Raw genomic sequence first — 26,841 nt, forward strand, 5'->3', positions numbered from 1 at the left:
ATGATATTCTATGTCTGATCACTGTAAGTAGTAACACTTTAAAATTATTTACATAATATTCCTTTTTATAACTTTTTGTAATAACTAGCTTCAATAAAATGTTCTTTTTTATATTCGTTTGGGTCAAAAGTCAAAACATCAATAATCTATATCTGAGAATATTACTTTAGAGTTCTTTTTAATAAATAAAACCCAACATACAACTTTAATGATGAAAGTTTAATCAAATATCAATCCCACAATAATATATAAATTATTAATCCAAAGAAGCGACAACAGGATAAATTCAAAATACAAGTAAAGTTAGAGCTTTCTTCACATTTTTGACAGGAACTTTTATAATCATCTTACTGTGAATGCGGAAAAATTGAGTATCTAGATCATATTCTTCTAACGTGTCCAATAAGAGTATCCAAGCAGTTTAATTTGAGAATCGAACTTACAAAATTAGGAGTACCAAAGAATTCCAATGTTCAAAATATATTGCAACATCTTACCCATGAACAACTAGAGGCAATGATTATTCATTTAAACATTAACAAAATGGTAAATCAAGGCAACATTTTTAGATTTTCATTTCAGTGTTGCAGCATTGATTAGACAAAGACGAGCTGAAATACAATCAAATGTACTGACAGATGCACAAGTATGCACGCCAAGAAAGAGAGTAAGAAGAACAAGGAACTTTTATTAAATGATCGATGTTAAATAGGGTTTCGATATCTCTCTATAATCTAATAAAGTATCATAGTATCATCATAGATTATAATTTATAAAAATGGATTTATCATCAAGTTCATCTTCTGATGATTTGGAAGATATAATATAATGCATATGCTACCAAATATAAGATCTGTAAGAGATTACAATGAATTGTATAGTATAATAAGTATAATGAAGATGAATTTAAAACAAGGTATATTTTCCCATATAACAAGCTAATATTTTCCCATGCAATGGCTTTTTGTTTATTTGTCACACCATCTGTTTGTTTATTTTCTATTATAAATTTATATTTAATTGCTAAATCTAAAATTATATCTTTCTCTAAACTAGAGAAGTGGCTTCCTTTATTTTCCATCGTAAGTATGATAAGATAAGTATAATACATAATACAAACAAAATTGCAAGAAAACAATGTATTCTTTTTCTCATGATCATCTTTCAGTGCGTCACAGTTTTTCGATTTCTCTCTAACGCATTAAATTGTATGTGACAGAAAAAAAGGCACGTCTGGGAATACTTCGGTAATTATTCTAGTTCGGTGATTATTCTAGTTGTCGATAGATGGCGCCATAATCAAAAAAGAATTATTTATTAAATAAAATAATAATATTATCAATATAATCTGTACAATTTATAAGACTATACAAATGAAAGAAAATACCATTTTATAAATGCAATAGACACAATTGATTTGGTTTTATTCCAAATTGAAAATAAAATTTGACAACTGTCAGATTTAACTAAAATGTCACGTTAGAATAAATGTCATAAATGTGTATTATCACGGACTTACCTTTTTTTCTATAATTTGTGACGCACTGAAAAATGTTCATGAAAAGGAGAATACAATGTAGTTAAATTCAATTAGGGAATCCAACGATCTGTCAAACTATTCCAATATGTCTGGCGATTGGCATGCAATACATTGAAAGCATATGATAAATATTGTTTTTTAAGTATTTAAAGTAATTTTCGTATATTTATATCCGCCTAAGTATTGCTAACATACTTCTGTGACATAATAAAAAATATTGTTTACATCAATAAACTAGAATAAGTACTTAAAAAGTTTTATTTAACTAAGTAATTTGGAAGGTTGAAGAAAGGTAGGTTAACAAATTTTATATTTCAAAGTTTAATAATAAATTATATTAAGCATCCCTAAAATAGATTTTTTACTTATGTATTTTATTATTTTAGGTTAGTTAGTAATAGCTATGCCACTAACATGTATTGTAGTGAACTGTGGAAGCAGGTCGAAAAGGGATAAAGTATCTTTTTTTGCTATTCCCAAACCACTGAAGTTTAAACATGCTATCCACTTGAATGAATTAACTGTTAAACGCAGAAAAAAATGGATAAGGGCCATACGAAGAGCAGACCTGACAGAATCAAAATTAAAATATCAAAAAGTGTGTTCCAAACATTTTATTCAAGGTTTGTCAATAATTTTCTATAAAGAAATAATATTAATCTTAATATATTTCAATAAAATATTGTAGGTGCCGTGGCAGTTAGTAGGCATTCGCATCGGGTAAAATTTTTTGGAAAATATGAAAATATACATTGTTTTAAGCTATTTTCCCAAAAAATTTTACCTGATGCGAATGCCTACTAACTGTGTATCTACGTTATATAATTTTGTTTTAGGACAACCTGCAAAACTTGAAGATGTAAATGATCCTGATTGGATACCAACCCAAAATATGGGTTACTCTAGGGGACCTGTAAAACGAAAGCAGGACCTTGAAAGACTGGAAAGAGTAAAGAAAAGATCTTCCACAAAGGTTTCACAAGAGGACAATGATACATTTATTGAGGTATACTATTGTTTGTTTTTTAACCAAGAGGAGTGATTCAAATTTACCGCGCCGTAATGCTTGTTTCTAATTGGTCCAACTGCGGGCAAGTTTACTCCACTGTTATTAACTTTTGACATTTCTGAAATTTTGGAACTTCTGTCATTTTATAGGTTAATTAAGTATATCGGCGATTTTTTGTGTTTTCTGCATTATTCCTTTAATTTTTAGATTTTTAGTCCGCTTTTATATAAAAACAGTTGTTTTTAGAACTCTTTAGCGATGTGTTAGTATAATATAATATGTATGGATTATCATCGAAAGCTGATATGATCAACCAAAAAAGAAGATGAATTTGGTGACGTTTCTAGTAACTTTCTTGGGTGTGAATCTGTCTTTTTAGTTTACTCCTCTTGGTAAAAAAATCAACTATAATTAAAAGAGAATGTCATTAACTTTAAATTGATTTGGAATTAAGGGGATCCGTACAAAGTTTCGGCTACAATGCTATTTAAATCGGATTCATTCTTTTCAAAACCTGAGAAAACTAATAAGTATTTTTGAAAAATTTAAATGCAGAATGAAAGATTACTTTATTACCGAGGGCGAAAGTCCCTGAAAACTTTTATGTTTATTTTAATAAGTTACAGGGGTGAAAAACTAAGAGAAAATGTAGTGTGTTTTTTATTTTAAAATATCTCATTCAAAAGAAAACTTTTTATTTATTCTAAGGGACTTTCGGCCCTTGATAACAATTTAGTCTTTCATTCTGCGTTTAAATTTTTTAAAAATATTTATTTGTTTTTTCAGGATTAAAAATGGTGATATTTTCCAAATCGAACATTCGTTATCTTTATCATACAACGCACTGAGTCGAATAGAATATGGTGATAAGACAGTGACAATTTTAAATATTTGACATGGCATCAGGAATATTTTGAGTTATTGATTAAATAATATTGATAGTGTATTTGATGAATAATTGATTGAAGACGTGAACTTAATAAAAAGTTATTTATTGTTTATTATTTATGGAAGATCCAGGCGGGGAATACACCAGTATATATTCTGTGATCCAAGTATTTTGTTGTTACAGATGTTCAAAATTGTAAGCGTTCTATAGTAACAATATATTATTAAAAAATCACTTTTGCTCGATTGGGTGTTAGTTTTTGTTGTACAATATATAAATTATTACAATCACTGAATACATAGCTAGTGAAAAAATTATCATATTAATTAACTGAATTAATAATTTAAGCCATTATGCAAGTAACAGTTATCCAAGAACTTTCAAAAGCCATATTTTTAAAGTTAATGATGACATTGTCAACTAATGTTTACATATCCATACCAGTGAGAATTTTACTACACATAATTTGTCATGTAAAGACAGAAAAGGTAGGGATAGCAGTAAAATATTTGCGCTTACACTCTTAAAGGGAATTTTAATTATAGAGATCAGTGTATAATAGTCGACAGTACATGTAAAAACCTTAATTACTCTGTTACCAATGTTGTATCGGATTGTGAAGACATTATAAAAGATCTAGGTATTCAGTTTGACTCACAACTAACCTTCAAGATTCGTATAAATGTAAAGTATATGATTTTATAATAAGAAACTGTCATAAGTTTGATATTTTGAAATTAAAACTGTTGTATTTTTGCTTAATTCTGTTAAAGCTTGCATATGGTTCCACTATAAGGATCCCAATTTATAATCAATTATGTTTGTTACAGAATGAAAACAATACAGTAAGTGAAAGTAACACTACAGCAATGTATGAAGACAGTACTGGAACCGAAACTCAAACTGAGTTAACCTCAGATGATATTGAACAGATGGCTCAACAATTAAAATTAATAGCAGACTCGCAGAATTAATAAGACCATTTTAAGTTTCGAGTCACTAGAAATGGACAATCCGAAATGTTTATATTATACCGGTTTAAATTTTTCTGTTTTGAAGTCAGTATTTGACAGAATTAAACCATTTATTCCATCATCCTCAGTAACTGTTTTAGATCCCTCTCAACAATATTTGTTGACATTGATGAAAATGAGACTTAATCTAGATTTTAAATATTTGGCCTACCAATTTGGCATTTCTCAATCAACATGTTCCACCTATTTTAATACCATCATCTCAATAATGTATCAAAGATTTAAAAATAGCATAAAATGGCCAGATCGGGAAATTATTAAAAAAAACATGCCTTCTTGCTTTAGAGAAGTCTTTCATGATAAGACCACAATTATCATTGATTGCTTTGAGGTGTTTATCCAAAAACCAGCTAGTTATTTAACCCAGCAGCAAACATGGTCAAACTATAAACATCATAACACAGTTAAATTCCTTATTGGAATTACTCCCCAAGGCTGTATTTCATATATCAGTAAAGCATGGGGAGGAAGAACATCAGATAAACAAATAGTAGAGCTCTCTGGTTTTTTGGATAAAATAGAACCCCAAGATATTGTGATAGCAGATCGAGGTTTTTTAATAAAAGAATTTTTAGATGTGTTACAAGCAAAGCTAGTAATTCCAGCTTTTACCAAGGGGAAAAAACAATTGCTTCCACTAGAGCTGGAAGAAACTAGAAACATTGCACAGGTTAGAATCCACGTAGAAAGAGTTATTGGCTCCATTAAAAATAAATTTAATATTTTTTCAGAGCCACTTCCGATTTCTATGTTAACCCATGTTACTGATGGTATAAATATAGTTGATAAGATAATTTTTATAGCATGTGTTTTGATTAATTTATGCCCTCCTATTGTTCCAATTTAATTAAATTTAACCTATTTCACCAGATTGTCGCCTTTTTAGTATTTCTTTTAATAATTTTTGGTACACATCTGAAGTGTCACTACGAAAAACAATCAATGACACCTTTGGCCAAAACTAGGATATATATATGCCATGTTGTCGAGGTTGTCAGTTAGTTTTGAATTATAAATAGCTACAGCAAGAAAACTTGCATTGTTTCAGACAAAATCAAACAAGCTTATATTTTTCTAAAACTTTTTTTGTTGGTTTTTAAATATGTTAAAGTAAAAAGTTCTACTCACAGATTTGGCCGCTAATTGTTTAAAGAATTAAAACTCTTTTGTATACTTAAATAATTTTAAAAATATTGAATTCATCATTTTACAAATCTTTGTTGTGGGGAAGCTTGCAGTTCTGATGATCTATTGTTGTTAAATCGGTATAATATAAACAAAATTGGGCATTTTTGTCTGTTTGATTTATAAATAAATAAACATTTTGCTTTATGTTGTAAAGTACTTTATAATCAACTATTTTCAATGGGAAATAAGCCACAATTTTACCAAAAAAATGATTTTATTAACGTTTCGACGCCCAAGTCGGGTGTCGTCAAAATACAAAATATTAAATTAAACAAAAATGTTATTGCTTAGTAAAAAATTCTTCTAATAATTTATTTAATCTGACTCATTTATATCAGCAATTCAGACATGGATTATACATTTTAATGAAGAAGACTTTAAAATGATATTGCCAATATTGATGAGTTGCGTTCCTGGGACGACTTTACTAAAAGATAGTAAATCATAATATTATCATTCGAAAGTGGTAGGTTTATTGGTCAAAAGGTGGAGAATAAAAGACAAAGACTTCGGCTACTTCATCTATTTATTGAAGACATTTTTGTTCACTAATTAGTGAACATTACCAGTTCATCTACAAATGAGTTTGATAAATAACAAACATCCATAGAAAAAAAGCAATGCAACTAGCAAGTTGTAAGTAAAGCAGCTAGTGAAACGAACCATTGAGAAATGTAAAATACAGACATTAAGTTTGTAAAAAACTAAGTACAGTTAACAATTTAAAAGCCAATACAAGAGCAAGAGATCATGTAGTAACATAATGATTGCATAAAAAAATTGCAAAAAATGTGTTCAACTAGAACGAAAATAATGTCCAGAATTCAACAATTCCAGACAATAATTTGCATTCAAATGATTTAATTTTAACTTTAAGTAGCATTCTTACAATAATGACTGTGGCTAGCGTATATTATTTATGTACACCTCATTGGTTGTTTTTGTATTTTGATATTAATAAAAAATTTGTGACAATTTTAATGAAAATAAATCATATGAAAACTGAAAAGAATGTATTTATTTGATGTTTCGGAGACTGACCTATATCAACCGTAGAATGAATTGTAAAAATATTAAGGAAACAAAGTTACAAAATTTCCTCTTAAAAGTATATGTATACTATGGTACACTGTACTTTTGTATGTATATATGGAATAAACATGGCTCGAGGGAAACTTTTGAAGGTCCAGAACCTTTCTGTGGCATCACTAATGATGCTACGAAAAATGAGGTTCAGAAATGGCTGATAAAGAATCATCAATAGAAAAGGAGAACCACTCAAGTTCAAGTCTAGACTAAATAAAAAAAAATAATCAAGAATATTAATAAAAAACTCAAACAGTTTCATGAACCTCAATAAACGAGAGATGAAAACGGTCACTGAAATGGTGACAAGTAAGGTGAATGAACCATGGTGCAGAAAGTGCGAAATGGAAGAAGAGAGTGAATGGACTCAATAATGATTATGAAAATAATGGAAACATGAACCATTAAAATTTTATGTGGCATAATCATGAAATAGTTTCTGGTTGCATATTGAACATGTCCACCTAGTTTTGGGTTTTTCTAATAAATTTACACACCCAATATGGAACCAGAAAATATTACAATTCTCATATGAGCATTGAACCATAGGTTGGCCATCATCGACATTATTGCAAAAACACCACTTTGTTATATTGCCACCTGGTACTCTGGAAGTGTAATAACGTCCTAAAAGTTCAGGCATAATTACTTTTGCATGAAAATTTAGGACTTTATCTTTAATTTCTTCCCAAAATTTTATGTCTGGTAAAACTCTTTCGATAAATATAAAATTAGGACACCAGACAACAAAGTCACAATAATTAAGTTTACAAATAAATATTTGTGCTTGCACCTGGTAATAGTACTTATGTTTTTTATTCATTTTTACTGTACCAGTTTTATCACATTCAAGACAGGAGTCCTTTCGACTTGCATACTCCTGTAAATTTCCATTTTCTCGAAGAGAAAATGGACACTTTACTTCTAAGGTACCCGCAGCACAACAGTCACAATACACAAATCCATCAGGTGAGGCACCTAACTGAGGCCATTTCATGCACACTACCAAGCCAATTGTATTCACTATAAAGTCTCTATGATTCCTGCTAGTTTCTTTTTTATAAGCATCAATTGCCAGCTGTTCGTGATTTATCCCCCATCTTATTGCCCTTGTAGAAATTTTGCGAGGGTAACATATTGATTTGATCAAAGATAGGGATGGTTTCTCCACATTGGTTCTACAGACATCTTTAAAAATTGAAGCTGTTACTCTACCAGTCCTTTGTCTATACCACTCTGCACATTTCCTTTGGTCCTGTGTCTTATCTTCTATTTCTCTTCGTATATTCTGGGTTACCTCCATTTTACATTTCATACCTAGTTGAATGAGATCATCTAGAGGCATTTTTTCATATTTTTTATGGTACACATTAAAAAGGACTGGTATACTAACTTTTTCATTATTTTCATCTGACAGTTGTGACGCAAATGGCTCTACATGCCTCATCAAAACAGCGTCACAATTGGAATTTTGCAATTTTTGCAGCAAGTCCAACATTTCGCTATCATCCATTGGAGGAATTTCCTTATAATTTTTTTCTTCTATCACTTTCCCCCAGTCTAGTGAAGCAGCTTCTATTGGATGTGTACCACTTTGCGTTGGAACTGGCCAAGTTGATTTGACATCTGTACACGCTACATTCTTTTCATTTTTCTGCTGCTTCAAATATGCTGCATGCTCTGCAGCGTACAAAACTGCTGTAACATGGCTACATACTTCCCCAAGACCTGCCATGCAAGTACAATGCGCAGTACAAATACTACCACCTGTTTCAGCGATAATCTAAACTCTTAATTTGGTTTCTCTAGCTCTCATTGAATGCTGCACCTGAAACAAAAAAATTAAATCAATTATCAAGGCAATCAATTATATTAAACCCTAAGACTAAAAAGTAATCTCTTTAATATTGATTATTAACAAATCAGGTATTTTTTCTTAAAAAATTTGAAATACAGGTACTACTCTTACCTTGCCTATTAAAAGCACCAGATCATTAATAACTTTAAAACCCACTTTTTCTACAAAGCCAGACTTGAAATATTTGTAAGCTGCTAAACTTTTATAAGCTCTCATTTGTTCATGGGTATAAAAGCTGTGAGTAAAAACAATATAGGTCAGAATGTCCATGGAAGCTATTGGTGGCACATAGGTAAGTCCATAATCAAAATCGACTTCACTTAGAGCATATGGATCACAGTTAAGTTGTTTGATTTTGTCCAAATATCTATCTGCGGCTTCAGGAGAGCTTATTCTTAGTTGGTCCAAATACGAACTTTCTTTTAAAGCCATATTTGTAATAAAAACAAAAGTCCGACTCTCACAAATAATATTGCAATGTTGTCTTGAAAAAGACAGTTTTTCAAAGGGTACAAGTAACTAAATAAAACAATTTTAACACCAACTCTACAACGAAAAGCACAAGTGCAACAATGCAAGTAAACCAGCAAAATCGACTGCATGCCATACGACCGCCATTTAAACGTCAAAATAGTCACGTGGTTTGGATTGCCTAATTGACATAACCTTACAAACTACAAACAAAAGTTTCTTTGACAATCTTTTTTGACAGACGACACTCGGATTCGAATGAAATAATCGAATGAAGTCCGATGTTGCCACTTATATATTGTCGGTTTGCAAACCAACAGTTTTTTTGAATGGTGCAACCCGTTTGAAAAATAACCATTGATCATTGATTTAAATCGTCGAATTGACGGTTAGCAAATCAGTTGATTTACAGTCTGTTGGTGCATCTGGGCATAAATATTATTATTTACTATCATATTCCCGAGGAAGACGAATCCAAAGACACAAAAATTATCAATACATAATTATATTTACTAAAAACACTAATATATTCTTTCCACACCTTTTTTGGACTGATACATAAATAACTTAAAAGATTTAGCAACGAACTCCATACTGTCTGTGTGCGCAGAATAATAAAAATTCACTCCCAATCGCGCCTAAAAAAGTATAACTTCAAAAATGGATGACGTCAATAGTATGATATATTAGCTAAAAAATCACAATTTAAAAATAAAAATCAACCTGTTTGGGGATTTTTCCTTAAAGTCACCGGCTTACGAAATAACGAATTTATTCCTTTCATTTGCACCATACTGTATATTTTTAATTCTCACGCACAAGGGTGCTACTTTTGCATATACCTACTGGTAGTATATACAGAAGGTAGCTGTACCTACTTCCGTGAGTTTTTATGTTTATTTAATATTCAGTAAGTATGCTTTTTTATTTCTTGTAAATCTATATTATAATGTAAGCTTCCTAAATAAACATTATTATGATTATCTAAAAGTAGTTACCGTTCCCGTTCCTCGATTCCATACTCTCAACGTTTTATCATCAGCACAAGAAATAAGATGAGTATCATTTCTAAAAAACTGCACATGCCTTATACCTGCTGTGTGACCACTGAAAACTTCGGGACCTGAAAAAGTTAATCAAATATTAAAATGAATTATAAAATTTGGTAGACGCTAAAATATAAAAAATCAAGCTATAGGTGAAGTATCTAAAGGTCTTCTACAATGTAGTTGAATTCAATTTGAAGCAAAAGTTTCGAACGGTTGAATTACTTACTTTAAAACTCCCTCTAACTAAAAACAAGGAGGCATATTTACAACTTTGAGATACACAACAAATGAGGAGCTTGGTATCAAAGACGAACAACTTCATTTTTTTCAAAATTGAGTTAATGGTACAAGTCTTATAGGATTTTTCACACAGAATTCAAATCTGAATTGCTTTAGTTCCAAAAGCGGCTAGAACATGCAAGAAATTACATTTTAAAACGAGCATCAGTTTCAGAAACGGACAGCTCCAACTTGATTTTGTAGCAGAATCGGACTACTCCGTTACAGCCAATTGAATAGTAGTATTTTCGTCAAGTTGCCATGCGCACTAGAACAAACCCACTGAGTGTTTACTACATTGCATTTCAAGTTTGCAACAATTTACGACGATATTTCAACCGTTTTCGTGTTTTTTATTACTATTTGAGTTATTTTTCCGAAAAATGCAAATGAACGTAGTTAAAGCACCTAAAAATGAAGCCAGGAAGAGATTAGTCGACAAAAATAATTTGTTTGGGTTCGAAATTGGGTTCAAAAACGGACAGCTCCAGAACTTGGTTAAAATATCGGCCAACTCAATTTTCTTTATAGTCCATGTGGTGAGACCGCTCCCGTCTGAAAAACATTTCTAATTTGGTTTCTCTGCGGATTCATATTCAAAAATGTCCCCTTTAAACAAATACATAAGATCACCTTTTATTGCTCCAAAAAATATATTTTTAGTTTTTTTGGGTCATTCTAAACAAGAAAGGTATCTTGTGATTTTTCTCAAAAATTGACAGTTTTCGAGTTATAGGCGATTTATAATCTAAAAAATGCGAAAATGCGCATTTTCGAGGCTTAAAAACTCATATTTAAATTAGTATTTTTAAGGGTGTCAATAACTTGGATTAAAGTTTAAATATTCCTTTTCAAGATTCCGAAGAGTGATCGGGTTTAACTTCAATTTAGACCGTAGTTTTTTAATTGTTAATTATGCGTGTCCATCCGGTTTTTTTGCCGGTGCGGCGCGCACTATTTTCAAAAATCTCCTATTTTCCTCCGAAGAATATTTTTTCTAGATTATCTGGGACATTCTAAATAAAATAAGTTTCTTGACATTTTTCTCAAAAGTTAATAGTTTTAAAGTTATAAGCGATTTAAAATCCGAAAAATGACAAAAAAAACACATTTTTGCATTTTAAATCGCTTATAACTTTAAAACTAGTAACTTTTGAGAAAAATGTCAAGAAACTTATTTTATTTAGAATGGCCCCCCAAGGAATCTAGAAAAAATATTTTTTGGAGGAAAATAGAAGATTTTTGAAATAGAGCGCGCCGCAACGGCCAAAAAATCGGATGGACATGCATAATTAACAATTAACAAACAATGGTCTAAATTGAAGTTAGACCCGATCACTCTTCGGAATCTTGAAAGGGAATGTTTAAACTTTAATCCAAGTTATTGGCACCCTTAAAAATACTAAGTTAAATATGAGTTTTAAGCCTTAAAAATGCGTATTTTCGCATTTTTTTAGATTTTAAATCGCCTATAACTCGAAAACTGTCAATTTTTGATAAAAATCACAAGAAATCTTTCTTGTTTAGAATGACCCAAAAATATATTTTTTGGAGCAATAAAAGGTGATCTTATGTACCTATTTGTTTAAAAAAAAATGGTTTAAACAATGTCTGCCCAAAAATTCCGTCCGGCACTCTTCAGATTTGTTTAAAGGGGACATTTTTGAATATTAATCCGCAGAGAAACCGAATTAGAAATGTTTTTCAGACGGGAGCGGTCTCACCACATGGACTATTATTGATTTTAGGGAATAAAACATAAATCCACAAGGAAGAACTTCTTGTAGTTGGCTGTATACCATTAATTACAAGTAAAATTTAATAAAAAAATTTCCTCTTGGTAAAAGGTACATTAGTTTAAAAAGCCCTAAAGGGCTACAAATATACAGTTTGTAACGAAAATACAGGTCATAAATGAAATCACATATTCTGAGACCAAAAATAGTTCGAATGAACCTAACGTACCTTAGTACAAATATGCACATAAAAAAAGTTACAGCCCTTTGAAGTTATAAAATGAAAATCGATTTTTTTGAATATATCGAAAGCCATTAGAGATTTTTTATTGAAAATGCACATGTGGCATTCTTATGACAGGAACATCTTAAAGAAAAACTATAGTGAAATTTGTGCACCCCATTAAAATTTTATGGGGGTTTTGTTCCCTTAAACCCCCCCAAACTTTTGTGTACGTCTCAATTAAATTATTATTGTGGTACCATTAGTTAAATTCAATATTCTTAAAACTTTTTTGCCTCTTAGTATTTTTTCGTTAAGGCAGTTTTTGTCGAGTTAAGGCTTATTTTTTATATGTTTACATAAAAATTTTATGGGGGTTTTGTTCTTTTAAACCCCCCAAATGTTTGCGTACGTTCCAATTAAAATATTACTGCAGTGCCATTAGTTAAACACAGTATTTTTAAAACTTTTTTGCCTCTTTGTATTTTTTCGAGAAGGCACCTTTTATCGAGATGTGGCTTCTTTTTTAATATGGTTCAAAATATACCTAAAAATGTAAATCATACATAAATTTTCATATTATTACCAAGTCACCATAATCGTATTTAACCATATAAAAATATGTGGTGGATTTGACAAATATGCAAAATATCTTGATAAAAACTAACTTTTCGAAAAAGTACTAAGAGCCAAAAAAGTTTTAAAAACATTGTGTTTAACTAATGGTACTACCATAATAATTTACTTGGAACGTACACAAAAGTTTAGGGGGGTTTAAAGGAACAAAACCCCCATAAATTTTTATGGGGTGTCCAAATGTCACTATAATTTTTTCTTAAGATGCTACTGCCATAAGAATACCACATGTCCATTTTCAATAAAAAATATCTAATAGTTTTCGATATATTGGAAAAAATCGATTTTCATTTTGTAACTTCAAAGGGTTGTAACTTTTTTTATGTGCACATTTCTACTAAGGTAAGTTAGGTTCAATCAAACTATTTTTGGTCCCAGAATATGTGATTAAATTTATGACCTGTATTTTTGTTACACCCTGTATAAACAAAATGTTTGACAGAGCGAAATCCATAAAGGAAAAAGCCCTAAAGGGCTACAAATATATAAACAAAACGTTTTACAGAGCGAAAACGTTTTGTTTATATGTTTGTAGCCCTTTAGGGCTTTTTAAACTAATATACCTTTTACCAAGAGGAAAACATAAATGTATTTACATTTTCGTTATTCAAATGTATTAAGAGACGCTAGAAGTATATTTATAAAAAAAAAATCACAATTTGATGTAGATAATATAACGCGCTGCAGTTTTTCAGCTTTCCTGAAAAAAGTACAAAATGGAGTAGTCCGTCTTTGATACTCAGCTCCTCAAATACAAGCTATGGAAAGCTCTATACCCTGTTTTTAAACTTGGAGGAGTAAACTCAAAAGTCACACAATAAGTTCACAAGAAAAATAACCAGATTCATCTTCTTTTTTGGTTGATCTTATCGGCTTTCGACGGTAATCCATAAATATTAAATTATACTAATAAGTCGCTAAAGAGTTCTAAAAACAACTGTTTTTTTTATATAACTGCAGACTAAAATCTAAAAACTAAAGGAATAAAGCATAAAACACAAAAAATTTAAGTCATAACTTAATTGACCTATGAATTTTAAATGCCAATAGTATCAAAATTTCATTAAATGTCGATAGTATCAAAATTTCATAATTTAGTGGAGTAAACTTGCCTGCGGTTGGACCAATTACATACAAGCATTACGGCGCGGTAAAGTTGAATTACACCTCCTAGTTTAAAAACGAGGTATATATCCAAACAAAGGGTATCGTTCCTTTAAAGTCAAATGCCCTCTCTGCCAGAATTCAATGTTTTATATTTTTTACATTTTATACGATTTTTAACCCGCCACCCCTCCCCCTTCAACAAAAACGTAATTTTTCCGTTTTTATTTTTTTAGGTGGGATGCAATCAATTTAAAAATTTCAAAAAATTCAGACGCATAGTTGACGCTTTTAAAATACAAAGTTTTACTGACTGCAAATTCCAGTCAGTCTGCTTATTATTTGTATTTCTTGCTAGGACGTAGTGAGTTACATGCCTTGACCTTTTAGCGGACAAAGAATACTAAACAACAACGCAAAGGATGTGAATTGCGACCACTTTTAATATTGATAACATAGTAGTAATCATTTTAAATATAATAAATAATATCTAATTAATAAATTAATGGTGAAATGATGAAAAAAGTATAACACGAATAATTAATTTAATTCAGAACAAGAAGCATATTTATCTTCTTCGTATGAAGAAGAACCAGAACGACTTATGGTCGTAATTTTCGAGCATTGACCGAAATCGGTGTATAATCCTTACGTGTATGTTTTCTTCTCTTTATAAGCAATTCTGCGTGTTCATTGGCGGATTGACACCTCTATGGAAGGTCTAACAATAAAACACTGAAAACGTTTGTTTTCTATACTTCCACAAAATTTATTATAACTATGTGACTACAGCTGTTTCGGCAGAGTGCCTTTCTTAAGTGATTTAGTTTACTATGTGTTTGCCTTTTTAAAGTCTTTAACTGAAGATGTTGAGGAGTGGGGAGCTGTTTGTCTCGAGTTGATCATTCAGAATTATATCTTTATTTTTCAATTTATTAATTTCCATAAATTCTAATAAAGATAGCTTAAGACCTTTATTTTCAATATGCAGAATTTGAAACTGTTCATTAAAAGAATGATTATGATCTAGAAGGTGAAGTGCGTATGTAGAAGTGTCTGTTTTTCTATTGCTGAAAGCCCTTTTGTGTTCTGCTATCCGTTTGTCAAAGGTTCTGCCAGTTTGACCGATGTAAGTTTTCGGACAGTCACCACAAGTTAGTTTGTAAACACCACTCTGTAGTTGTTTTCTCTTTCGGCTCTTATTGTTCTTAATATATTTGCTTAAGTTGTTAGTTCTGAAAGCTGGTGTTATTCCTTTCTTTTTTGTGTATCTGGCTATTTTTGATATTATCTTGCCAGTACATGTGATAGAGCAGAAGGCACTGGGTTCTTTCTGTGGTGGTCGATAGACTAATTTCAGGGCTTTCTTATGGAGTTTTTGGTTTAAAATTTTGTTAATCGTTTGTTTGTTATAGCCATTGTTTACTGCTATTTGTTTAATGATGTTCAGTTCTACCTCGCAGTCTGTTCAGTTCTATCTGAACATCATTAAACAAATAGCAGTAAACATAACGAACAGACAATTCCACAGAAAGAACCCAGTACCTTCTGCTCTATCACATATACTGGCAAGATAACAACAAAAATAGCCAGATACATAAAAAAGAAAGGAATAACACCAGCTTTCAGAACTAACAACTTAAGCGAATATATTAAGAACAATAAGAGCCGAAAGAGAAATCAACTACAGAGTGGTGTTTACAAACTAACTTGTGTGACTGTCCGAAAACTTACATCGGTCAAACTGGCAGAACCTTTGACAAACGGATCTTCTTCTTGCAGTACCGTCTCCTATCGGAGGTTGGCTACCATCACAGCAATCTTAACTTTGTTGGCTGCAGCTCTAAACAACTGTACTTTGACAAACGGATAGCAGAACACAAAAGGGCTTTCAAGAATAGAAAAACAGACACTTCTACATACGCACTTCACCTTCTAGATCATAATCATTCTTTTAATGAACAGTTTGAAATTCTGCATATTCAAAATAAAGGCCTTAAGCTATCTTTATTAGAATCTATGGAAATTAATAAATTGAAAATAAAGATATAATTCTGAATGACCAACTCGAGACAAACGGCTCCCCACTCCTCAACCTCTTGAGTTAAAGACTTTAAAAAGGCAAACACATAGTAAACTAAATCACTTGAGAAAGGCACTCTGCCGAAACAGCTCTAGTCATATAGTTGTAATAAATTTTGTGGAAGTATAGAAAACAAACGTTTTCAGTGTTTTATTGTTAGATAAAATGAACTTCCATCAAGTAACGGTCGAATCCATCAATTATTTATTTATTTATTTATACGGGCAAGCCCAATTCGGTAATACATTAATAAGATATTGATAATTACAGTGTTGAATATATAAGAATAAAATGAGAGAGTACAAAACATTTAAAAAGACATGACAAAGTAAAATAATTACAAAACATTAATTACTAACAAATAACAAGGTTATGACATTGCTAAATATTTAATTTGGTTAAATGGTTCTTAAAAACATCAACAGAGTTACCAAAAAGTAAAAGGTCACCTAGGGAGTTAGCAAGTCTTAGTGTTCTAGGAACAAAAGTAAAATATGAGTAATTATATCTATGAAAAGAAATATGAAAGGTTTGAATTTGTCTTGTTGATCGTGGTGGAACAAACAACAATATTTTAGCAAGGAGTTCAGGGCAGTAATATATGCCATTGATAATATTAAACAATACTGTAAGATCTTTACGCTTCCTACGGACATCCAGAGAAGAGATATTCAAAAATCGTTCCATATTTGTATAATTATAATTGATGTGTTTTTTGAACCCAATATATCTAAGAAAATTATGTTGAACACTATCAAGTTTGTTCTTGAGGTGTAAATAATGTGGGGACCAAACTGGAGAACAGTAGTCAAGGTGCGTCCTGACTAAAGAACAATAGAGCATTTTAATAGCGAACACGTTCGTGAAATCACGAGTTGTCCTTTTAACAAAGCCAAGCATTTTCATGGATCTTTGAGTAATATTGTTGATGTGATGGTTAAAGCTCAGAGATGAATCAAGAACAACACCTAATCTTTAATTGAGTCTACCGTATCCAATAATTGATCATTTATGGTATAATTAAATACGGATAAATGATGATTCCGACAAAACCGGATAATGTGACACTTGTTGACATTCAAATCCATCCCATTATCAAGACACCAGTTGGCTAAATTATCTAAATGTGATTGCAATGATATTGCATCATCTTGATTATTAATGATTTTATAACATTTAAGATCATCAGCGAATAAGAGAGCAGAAGTGTTAGAGAAGCAGGTGACGATGTCGTTAATATACAGGTTAAACAAAAGTGGACCCAAATGAGAGCCCTGGGGTACACCAGAGGTTACTAGAAAAGTGTTGGAGTAATGATGATTAACCCTAACCTGCTGTGTTCTATTTGTTAGGTAACTGCCCAACCACTTCAACACAGAACCTTCTATGCCATATAATTTGAGCTTATGTAACAAAAGATCATGGTTCACCCTATCAAAAGCCTTGGAGAAGTCAGTAGACACTGAATCAATCTGCAACCCCCTCTCCAAAGCTTCAGACAAGGTATCAACATAAAGCAACAAACTAAGTTCTGCTGATTTACCACAAGAAAATCCGAACTGTTGAGCATTTATCTATGGAAGGTTGTCACTCCATCTTTTGCGCGGTCGTCTGATACTTCTACTGTCGATTGATGATTGATCTCTTGCTATTTTGACCACAGGGTCTCCCCCATCCTTCTTTTGTGGTTTTTCCATTCTTTTTTTTTTATTTAGTGTCCATTTGTTTATACACCGTACGTCATAGTTTCTTCTGTCTTCACTGACTCTTTCGATCTCTCAGTGTGCTTCCTGTAATTCTTCTTAGTACTCTCATCTCTGTTGTTTCCATTAGCCTTGGTGTTGTTGCTGAGTCGGGTCTTGTTTCTGATGCATATGTCATTATTGGTCCTACACTGACTTTATAAATTCTTGACTTCATCTCAGTGTTAATATGTCTTCCTGCCAGCTTATTTGCTTTTTGTAATTGATCTCTCATTTCTTTGTCCAGGTCTTCATAGCTGGACAGTGTAATTGCAAGGTATTTTATTTCCATTACTTCTTCAATACATCAATTTATATTACTCATCTGATTGGTTCTTTGCTGATTACTATTGTTTTACTTTCACTTTGGTCACTACCAGTAGTGACCAAAATTAGGCTCAAAATGAAAATAATAAAACGCAGAACAACAGATGTAAAAATCGATACAAGTAAACTAAGAAACCCACTCATAAAACAACTCCTGACAGATGAAATTAATAACCGTTTAATGAATGTTAAAGAACAAATTCAGCAAAATACTGAAACAGAGACAAAATGGTTATTAATAAAGACAGAAATAGATAAATGTCAAAAAGAAATTCTTACACCAACCAGATACAAAAAGAAACAATGGATGACGGAGGAAATCTTAGATTTAATGGAAGAAAGACGTCAGCATAAAAACAAAGATAATCAGATGTACAAAATGTGGATAAACAAATAAAATCCAAAATTAAGCAGGCTAAAGAACAATGGTTAAAAGAACAATGCGCAGAAATAGAAGAACACCAGAAAAGACATGATAATTTTAATACACATAAAAAAATTAAGAAATTGACTCAGAATAACAGAAAAAGAAAACCGGGAATACTAAAAGATGCAGATGGGAAACTTGTGTTGAGTGCTAACGAAAAATTAAAGAGATGGACAGAATACATAAATGAATTGTTCAAAGACAATACAACAGAGCAGATGGAAGTCGAAGTAGAAGATGATACGGTTTTGAAGATATTAAAAGAAGAAATTAAATCGGCATTAAAAAACAGCAAAAATGGTAAAGCAGTAGGTCCAGACCGAATCCCAGTAGAAAGCTTAAAATGCATAAATGATGAAACCTTAGACATTATCGTAGACTTGTTTAACACAGTGTACAAAACAGGAAACATACCAAAACAATGGTTACTCTCAACCTTTTGTGCTATCCCTAAAAATACAAACGCTAAAGATTGCAGTGAATATAGAACAATATCAAAAATAAGTCACATTCTCAAATTATTCTTGAATACATGGTCGTATAAATAAAAAACTAGAAGAAGGAAGAGATGAGTCAGTTTGGGTTCAGAAACGGACTAGGAACCAGAGAGGCGTTATTTGCTTTTAATGTGTTAGCTCAACACATGAATGTGGATGTGCATGTTTGTTACGTTGATTTTGAGAAAGCTTTTGACAAAGTAAGACATGAAAAATTAGTCCAAATTCTAAAGACAAAAAATATAGACAAAAGGGACTTCGAATAATAACAAACCTTTACTGGAATCAAAGAGCACAAATTGTAATAGATAACGAACCCAATCCAGAAATTTAAATCAGGAGAGGAGTTCGGCGGGGATGTATTATGTCTCCATTACTCTTTAATCATGCTGGTTAGTAATAGTAGTCTGATTTTTGCATGAGAGTTTAATGAAAGAGTAACAAATCAATTGATGTTCTGTCCGACAAAATACATGGGACATTTTCGTAATTTGACGTTCCAAATTTTTAAACTGTTCCACAATTAAAACTTCCCCTGTTCCAGTGTTTCCGTACATCAAAGTTTGTCCGACTAGACACCGTTAAGCTATTAACAAATTTTCAGCTTGTTATTAATCAACTTTTTTTGTATGCGGGAACCAGGCCTAATATATTAATTGTGATTTGCATTCATACTTTTATGGTCCAAAAGTCAATAAATTATTATTATACATATTTTATAAACATCATGTAAAAATAACAGTTTTGAAATTATAATATTTAATAATAGTCGCAAATAATATACTTATCTAGATCATCATTTTTATATTGTCTAATTTTTTTAAATACGATACAAAATGAACCAGTGGTTGATCTGCGGGAAGGAAAAATGGGGAACTTTCCCCCTAACACTCCAAAATTAAAGAAAAAAATTGTTGAAACATAAAAATATATTAGCTGACATGAAACTTAAATTAACTATTCTAAATGGGAAATAAGCCACAATTTAACTAAAAAATTATTTAATTAACGTTTCGACGTCCAAATCGAACGTCGTTGTCAAAACACAATATTAATAAATTAAACAAAAATGTTGTTGCTTTTCTTCTAATCATTGTTTCTTCTGTAATCATTTCTTTCAATCTAATCATGTTGACTTCAATGGTCAATACTTGTACTGGTACTTCAATAGTATAAAAGGCCCGGTTTCAGGTAAAATTTAAATATGTTTGAATGTTTGTTTTTCTATAATCTTAGCAATTAAAATAGATTTAATTTATTTTAAAACTCATTTGAAAACATTAATTTCGGGTATATGAGGCAAAGCAAAATATTTTACTTTTTTTGTTTTTGTCGTCGTAATTATTGTAAATTTTGTGGATTCTTTGCTTTATTATATGAGTACCGTCTAGTCAGTGTTAATTGTCAAAAGACCAACTCTGTCTACCTCGGTTGCTTATCGCTCCGGGTGGGTCTTAACAATGGGCCAGATCAGATAAATTTAATAATATTTACGACCGCACTAATTGAAGTCAACCATTTACTGCTGAACAAACCATACATATTTTATATTTTAGTATTATTTATATATCCATGTATCATTAATATTATTCATAATTTAAAATAACATTATGTGTGTAAAGTCAGAATTTGGAAATTTGGATTAGTTTTGAGAGTAAACTAAATGTAAGACCAAATACTTACCATGTCGATAGTATCACGATGTTTTTTCCTGGTTTTTCCTCGTAATTTACTATGGAATCTCTAACGCGAGAATTTTACTGTCACCGTTGCATGTGGTTGTCTTTTTAAAGACAGATCACATGCTATGATCTTTTGTGACGGATATTCTTGAGTTGGGGTTGATTTCATGTAATCGAATGAACTACCTTTATAACGATATGATACCTCGCCAAGCGATGAGCTGCTCTACCAGAGACGACCGGAGGGGTGTCAGCGTTGGCGCATAGCACCGCTGGGGGAAACCGAAGGAGAGTGCATCGAGAGCATATTTAAGGCGAGCTAGGAGAATGAGAAAGTCAGTCGTGGCTAGTGTGTTGAACTAGCCATGCCTCGACAGCTGTTGCTAGCGAGTTGAACTAGCAATAAGCTCGATGGGCAAAAGATGCACCGTATGTGAGGTGGGACTATGCCTAGGCGGACGCCAGTAGTGACGACCGCGTGTGGCTTTTCAACCGTCCCGCATTGAGCTGAAATGCGGTGACTCCGGCTACGTTGATTTAACGTAGCGAAATTGTTATTGTATATAATAGGTTTGTTCTAGCAAACAGTCAAACTAGTCAGAAACTGTCAGCAAACAGTTGGTCAGTGAGAGAACATAATACAGTCACCAGTGCTATCCCCTCTACTCGCGCTGGTTCCCTATTCGCTGATGGTTTCAAACCGTTTGAAACTGATGCTAGAACAAACCTATTGTTTATCGTATTATTTTAATGTTGCTATTATGATCGGATGACTGTAATAAAGTTCAATATTGTTTTTCCTTTGCAGAAGATGGAATTGTATTTTATTTTATTTGTTCTAAACTGTATATAATTATCTTAAATATTTTTACTTTATTTTTAACCTGTTTTACTGAGTCTGTCGTCCTTGAAAGAACTACCCGTTACACCTTTCAGTAAAGTCGTCCCAGAAACGCAACACATAAATATTGGCAATATCATTTTACAGTATTCTACTTTAAAATGTATAATATGTCTGAATTGTCGATATAAATGAGTCCGATTAAATTAAATTATTAGAAGAATTTTTTACTAAGCAACAACATTTTTGTTTAATTTATTAATATTTTGTATTTTGACAACGACGTCCGATTTGGACGTCGAAAAGTTAATAAAATCATTCTTTTGTTAAATGGTGGCCTATTTCCCATTAAGAATAGTTAATTACAAAAATGCCACAAGGAAATAGTTTCAGAACAACATTATGAAACTTAAACCACAGACAGACAAATAATTTGAATTATTCAGCTCAATAAACACGCTAGTTAGGAAAATTAAGGGAACTCTCAATGCATATAAGTTATTATTTATGTCTTTTATGTAGTTTGAGTTTATCTTTTTTAAGCATTTTGGATGGTGTCTCATTGGAAGTTCCCCTTCTAAATCAAATTTCCCCTCCCAAGGCAAATGTCTAGATCCGCTACTGAAATGAATCTTTATCAGTATTTAAATTTTATTTAAAATAAACAACAATCTATATCCAAGTGTAATTTGTAGTAATCACAACAGAAAAAAATCGTTAGCGTTGTTTTCCAAGATAGAGTAAATGAATGTAGAGATATCATTAAATCACTACAATTATTATTATTCTTCTTCATGTTTTTATAATTATCGTATCATAGGAATGTGTTCTTGTGGCATGCTCAATTTAAGTATTTATATTATATTATGGAATTGAGCCACAATTATTCGTGTAATTTACACTCCAGAAATCGTTCTCAAAAACGAAAAATTATTATTCTAAAAAATTCTGGCAATATTTTTATAACCTGATTTTCTAGGTTATGTATCAAACCATGAAAAATTTGGCATCTATACTATGGTATGGACTATAGACATATAATATATAGACTGCGCGCTGCCATCTAAATCTAAAGTTGTGCTCACAACTAGGCGCAGACCCTCGCTCCCTGGTATCCCTCGTACTGCTCGTACCATATTATCGATCGCCAGATGCATTATTTTAAATGCGAGCGTTCACCAAAATTAAGAGTAGGATACTAAGCTCTAGGCTAGGATACCATCCTTTGGTCTCCGTGGTGAGCAAACCCTTAGTGACGATTGCGACAGAGAAAACTGAGGCTATTAGGTGGGAAGTCTCTTTCTAATCGGAGAAGTTGATCAAATCGGTGAGAGTGGGAAAGTGGCAAGTGGCGTGATCGATAAACCCAACGTCATTGGATAAACCCCGTAGATTAGAAAGAAACTTCCCACCTAATTGCCTCAGTTTCCTCTATCGCAATCGTCACTTAGTTTTGGATAGCAGCGCGCAGTCTAGGTATTATATCGCCGCCGCCTACGAAAAGTATAACTCCTAAAAATGCCGTTAAGAGTAGAACTTTCAATGAACGCCGCGAAACATATTATTTTCGATTATGGTAGGGGAGCCCAAGCGGGGATTTTTGCAGTTACTCGAGCGCGTCAGATTATCATATAGAGAGAAACCTGGTACCCTGCAGATGTACATCTACCATATATTGGCTCTTAACACAGGGGAGTTCGTTAAGGGGGGCCCAAAAAAAAAATCTATCCTTAAAAAAACTCGAAATTGTCAGATTAAGATAAGGTAAGTTAAGTACATGCAAAAGAGTGTATATTTCAAAAATCTGACGATTTGAGCCGGGCATAAGGAAATGGGCGAGTTCCAAAGTTTCACAAGAAAAAAGCGAATATTTCGCGAAATGAATGACAGATCGAAAAACTAAAAAATATATGCTCAATATTTTTTAAAAATCTATCGAATGATACTAAACACGACTTTCCACGGAGAGGGGTGGGGGGTAAATTTAATATTTTAAATACGAATCTCGCGATATTTCGCGAAATGAACATCAGATCGAAAAACTGTAAAATACACTTACTTAATATTTTTTAAAAATCTATCGAATGGCATCAAAAACGACCCCCCACGGAGCTGGGGTGGGGGTAACTTTAAAATCCTAAATAGAAGCCCCCATTTTATATTGCAGATTTGGATTCCTTACAAAAAAATAAGTAACTTTTATTTGAAACATTTTTTCGAATTATGCATAGATGGCGTTATAATCGGAAAAACGATTGTTGGAAATGGAAAATTAAATTAAAAAATGGCAAGCGCCCACTAAAATGGAAAATGTTACTTAACTTTTTTTGGTTTTAGGACCTACTCTTCACAACCCAATAGATCTCCAAAGCGCTCGAGTGACTGCACATTTAGCATACTTTGCTCCTCTACCATTATATGATTGTGAAAATTATAATCCCTAATAAAGTGATAGCGAAAAAATTTATTTTTTGAGGAGCATCGGCAAAAAACATCATTGCTGTTTGTGGGTTCACGAAAATTATAATTAGTAAAAAGTTTTTAGAAATAATTGTTTTGGTCGGCATCTATTATGAACTAAATCTTTTATTATAAATATTTTGGGAGTTATAATCTTCGCGAACACGCATATAAAATAAAATTGTAATCGCCAATACTTATCAAAGAGTTATTTTCACTGGAAATGTATTAGGAATCACATTAATCATAGGTACCAGCGATATGTCTATGGTATGGACTCCATAGCAATGTGTGGTTGAAAAAATTGTTTGAAAATGATGTTATCGCCCTAGGGGTATCAAATTCTGAATGTTTTTCGTGTTATTTTGTGTTCATTTGTATTTGTTTGTGATCAGCTACACTCTAGTCAAAGCCTTAAAAAATCTATATGAAAATTCTACATCACAAGTAAAAATTGGCAACACACTATCTAAAAAGTTCATAGTTAACAAGGGTCTGCGCCAGGGCTGCTGTATTTCACCAATTTTGTTCAAGATATATGTTGCAAAAGCACTAAACCAGTGGAAACGTAAATGCCACGGTATGGGTATAGACCTCGGAGAGGTTTGTTCATATACCTTACAATTTGCTGATGACCAAGTGATCATAGCTAATGATAAAGACGACCTACAGTATATGGCAAGAAAACTAAAGGAGGAATATGAACAGTACCTACCCATAGGAGCTGAGTTATCCAATATCGAACTAGAGGATAATGAACAAATCACATCCTGTAGTGAATACACGTATGTACCTGGGAGTGATCTTCGATAGAACGGGAAAAGAAGATGAGGAAATAAAGAAAAGGGTAACACAAGCTAGAAGAACAATTGGCTGCCTAAATGGAATACTTTGGAGCTCCGAAATAGGAATACAGCGGAAACAATATCTATGAAACACTTATTAAAAGCAGCCTACTTTACGGAGCAGAAACTTGGAGAATGACCGAGAACAACAGGAAAAAATTAGAAGCTGTAGAATTGGATGTGTTTAGAAGATCGTTAGGTATATCCCGTAGGGAAAGAGTTCGAAATGAGGAAGTAAGACGACGAATTGGAATAGACGGTTACTTAACAACAGACATTGAGAGGAAACAGTTGATTTGGTATGGTCATGTTCAAAGAATGGAAGACACAAGATTGCCCAAAAAGATTAGGCAGTGGGTACCACCAAACCGCAAAAACGAGGAAGACCCAAAAAGACATGGAAAGAAGGGGTAACCAAAGCAATAAGTGCAAGGGATCTTAAGGCTGTATGACACTATGCATTTTCTTGTATCATTTCTAATATCGTTTCTGATATCGTTTCTTGTATACATTTTCTTGTATCATTTCTTGTACGTACATTTGTGCCCTGTATGACACTATGCAAGTTCTTGTATCGAAAATTGTTTGAAATTCGGCACGTGATTGGTCGATATTTTGTTTGTCACCCCATGTGACGTTATGGTAGTACTGCACCTACAGCTTATTTTAAGGATTTTATAAAATTTATAAACTTTTAATTAACATTTTAATGTTAACCAGAATTTTACGTTGACTGTTTGAGGTTGATTATTTGTGTTTTTATTTTGTTTTGAATTTGTGCTAAAATATTTGCATTAGAATTATCTTCAATTTGATCCAAATTAGGAGCTATTGTATTTTGTAAAAAATTATGCACCATGAAACCTAAATTTATAGTTTGAACTTTACTAGGAGCTAAATATATGGTTATTAGTAGAACAGTAGTCCATACCAAACGGTATATTAAGTATCAATATAAGATTTATAAATAATACCTACAAAAACACAAATAAACTCATCAATACATGATCCCATTTTCATTTCAGCCGCCATTATGAGTAAGTAATTATGACATTTTAGATGTTTTACTAGCAGGTTTTACGTTTTTGCTCTTTGCGCAGAAATTGGCGCAGTTCTTGTACAAGAATCTGTGTCTGACTCAAATTCTTGTATCGTTTCTGATATCGTTTCTTGTATCTGTGTATGACACTATGCATTTTTTTGACATATCAGAAACGATATTAGAAATGATACAAGAAAATGTATAGTGTCATACAGCCTTTAGATATGACCAATGGGATGATAGAAGAACGTGGAAGATAGGCATCGGACAACGTCGATGCCGGTTCCGCATGTAATCGGTTCTAAAACCGATACATACATACATGTATTTTTTTGTGTATGATTGATGTGATTGTTGAAAATTAAATTTTTAATTTTATCAATGGTTGTGTTGTGTGTTGCATATGTGTTTGAGATATATGATGATTTGTTCTTCACTTCCTTTATTCCGTTATTGTTGGTATATTGTTGTTACTGACTTCTTCTTTTAGTATTGGCAACCACATTCTACTAATGGATTTGCTACACATTTTTCTTGATTAAGTAGGAGACTTAAGATACTCCGTTAAGTCCAAAATTGCTTAGAACAAAATTCTGATAGCAAGAGTAGCATTTTCAGATCTCTATATATTCGACATATAATTTAATTGGTACATCAACATTGTAGATCATTATCAGCAAACCAAAACAAGGAAATTAGTGACATTAGTGAAATTGATGAAATGAAAGTTTTTGATGAGATGAGATTAGATGAAATGAGTTCCTAATTTTATCTCCATAACAGCTGAAGGGAT

The 26,841-nt window shown here is 32.0% G+C and overlaps 3 protein-coding genes across 3 annotated transcripts in view; 1 reads left to right on the plus strand and 2 right to left on the minus strand.

The window, feature by feature from the left end:
• LOC126880435 (serine-threonine kinase receptor-associated protein) overlaps positions 1–26,841 on the minus strand; it is a 57,554-nt gene that overhangs the window by 25,837 nt on the left and 4,876 nt on the right. Inside the window, exon 3 of the mRNA XM_050644290.1 lies at positions 10,074–10,198. Within this exon, the coding sequence (XP_050500247.1) occupies positions 10,074–10,198 (125 nt within the window). The remainder of the gene's footprint in view (positions 1–10,073; positions 10,199–26,841) is intronic.
• On the plus strand, positions 1,584–6,672 carry LOC114326056 (uncharacterized). Its single transcript, XM_028274254.2, has 4 exons — positions 1,584–1,832; positions 1,927–2,163; positions 2,377–2,546; positions 4,269–6,672. Exons 2-4 carry the CDS (start codon positions 1,944–1,946, stop codon positions 4,410–4,412), a joined length of 534 nt encoding a protein of 177 aa, XP_028130055.2. The 5' UTR covers positions 1,584–1,832; positions 1,927–1,943; the 3' UTR covers positions 4,413–6,672.
• Positions 6,169–9,265, minus strand: LOC126880438 (uncharacterized). The gene is made up of 2 exons (XM_050644294.1): positions 8,716–9,265; positions 6,169–8,574 (listed from the first exon to the last, which is right to left on the minus strand). The coding sequence occupies exons 1-2, from the start codon at positions 9,034–9,036 to the stop codon at positions 8,530–8,532; spliced, it is 366 nt and encodes a 121-aa protein (XP_050500251.1). The 5' UTR covers positions 9,037–9,265; the 3' UTR covers positions 6,169–8,529.

This window comes from Diabrotica virgifera, chromosome 2, assembly GCF_917563875.1.
Source record: "Diabrotica virgifera virgifera chromosome 2, PGI_DIABVI_V3a".
Classification (NCBI taxonomy): Eukaryota; Metazoa; Arthropoda; class Insecta; order Coleoptera; family Chrysomelidae; genus Diabrotica; species Diabrotica virgifera.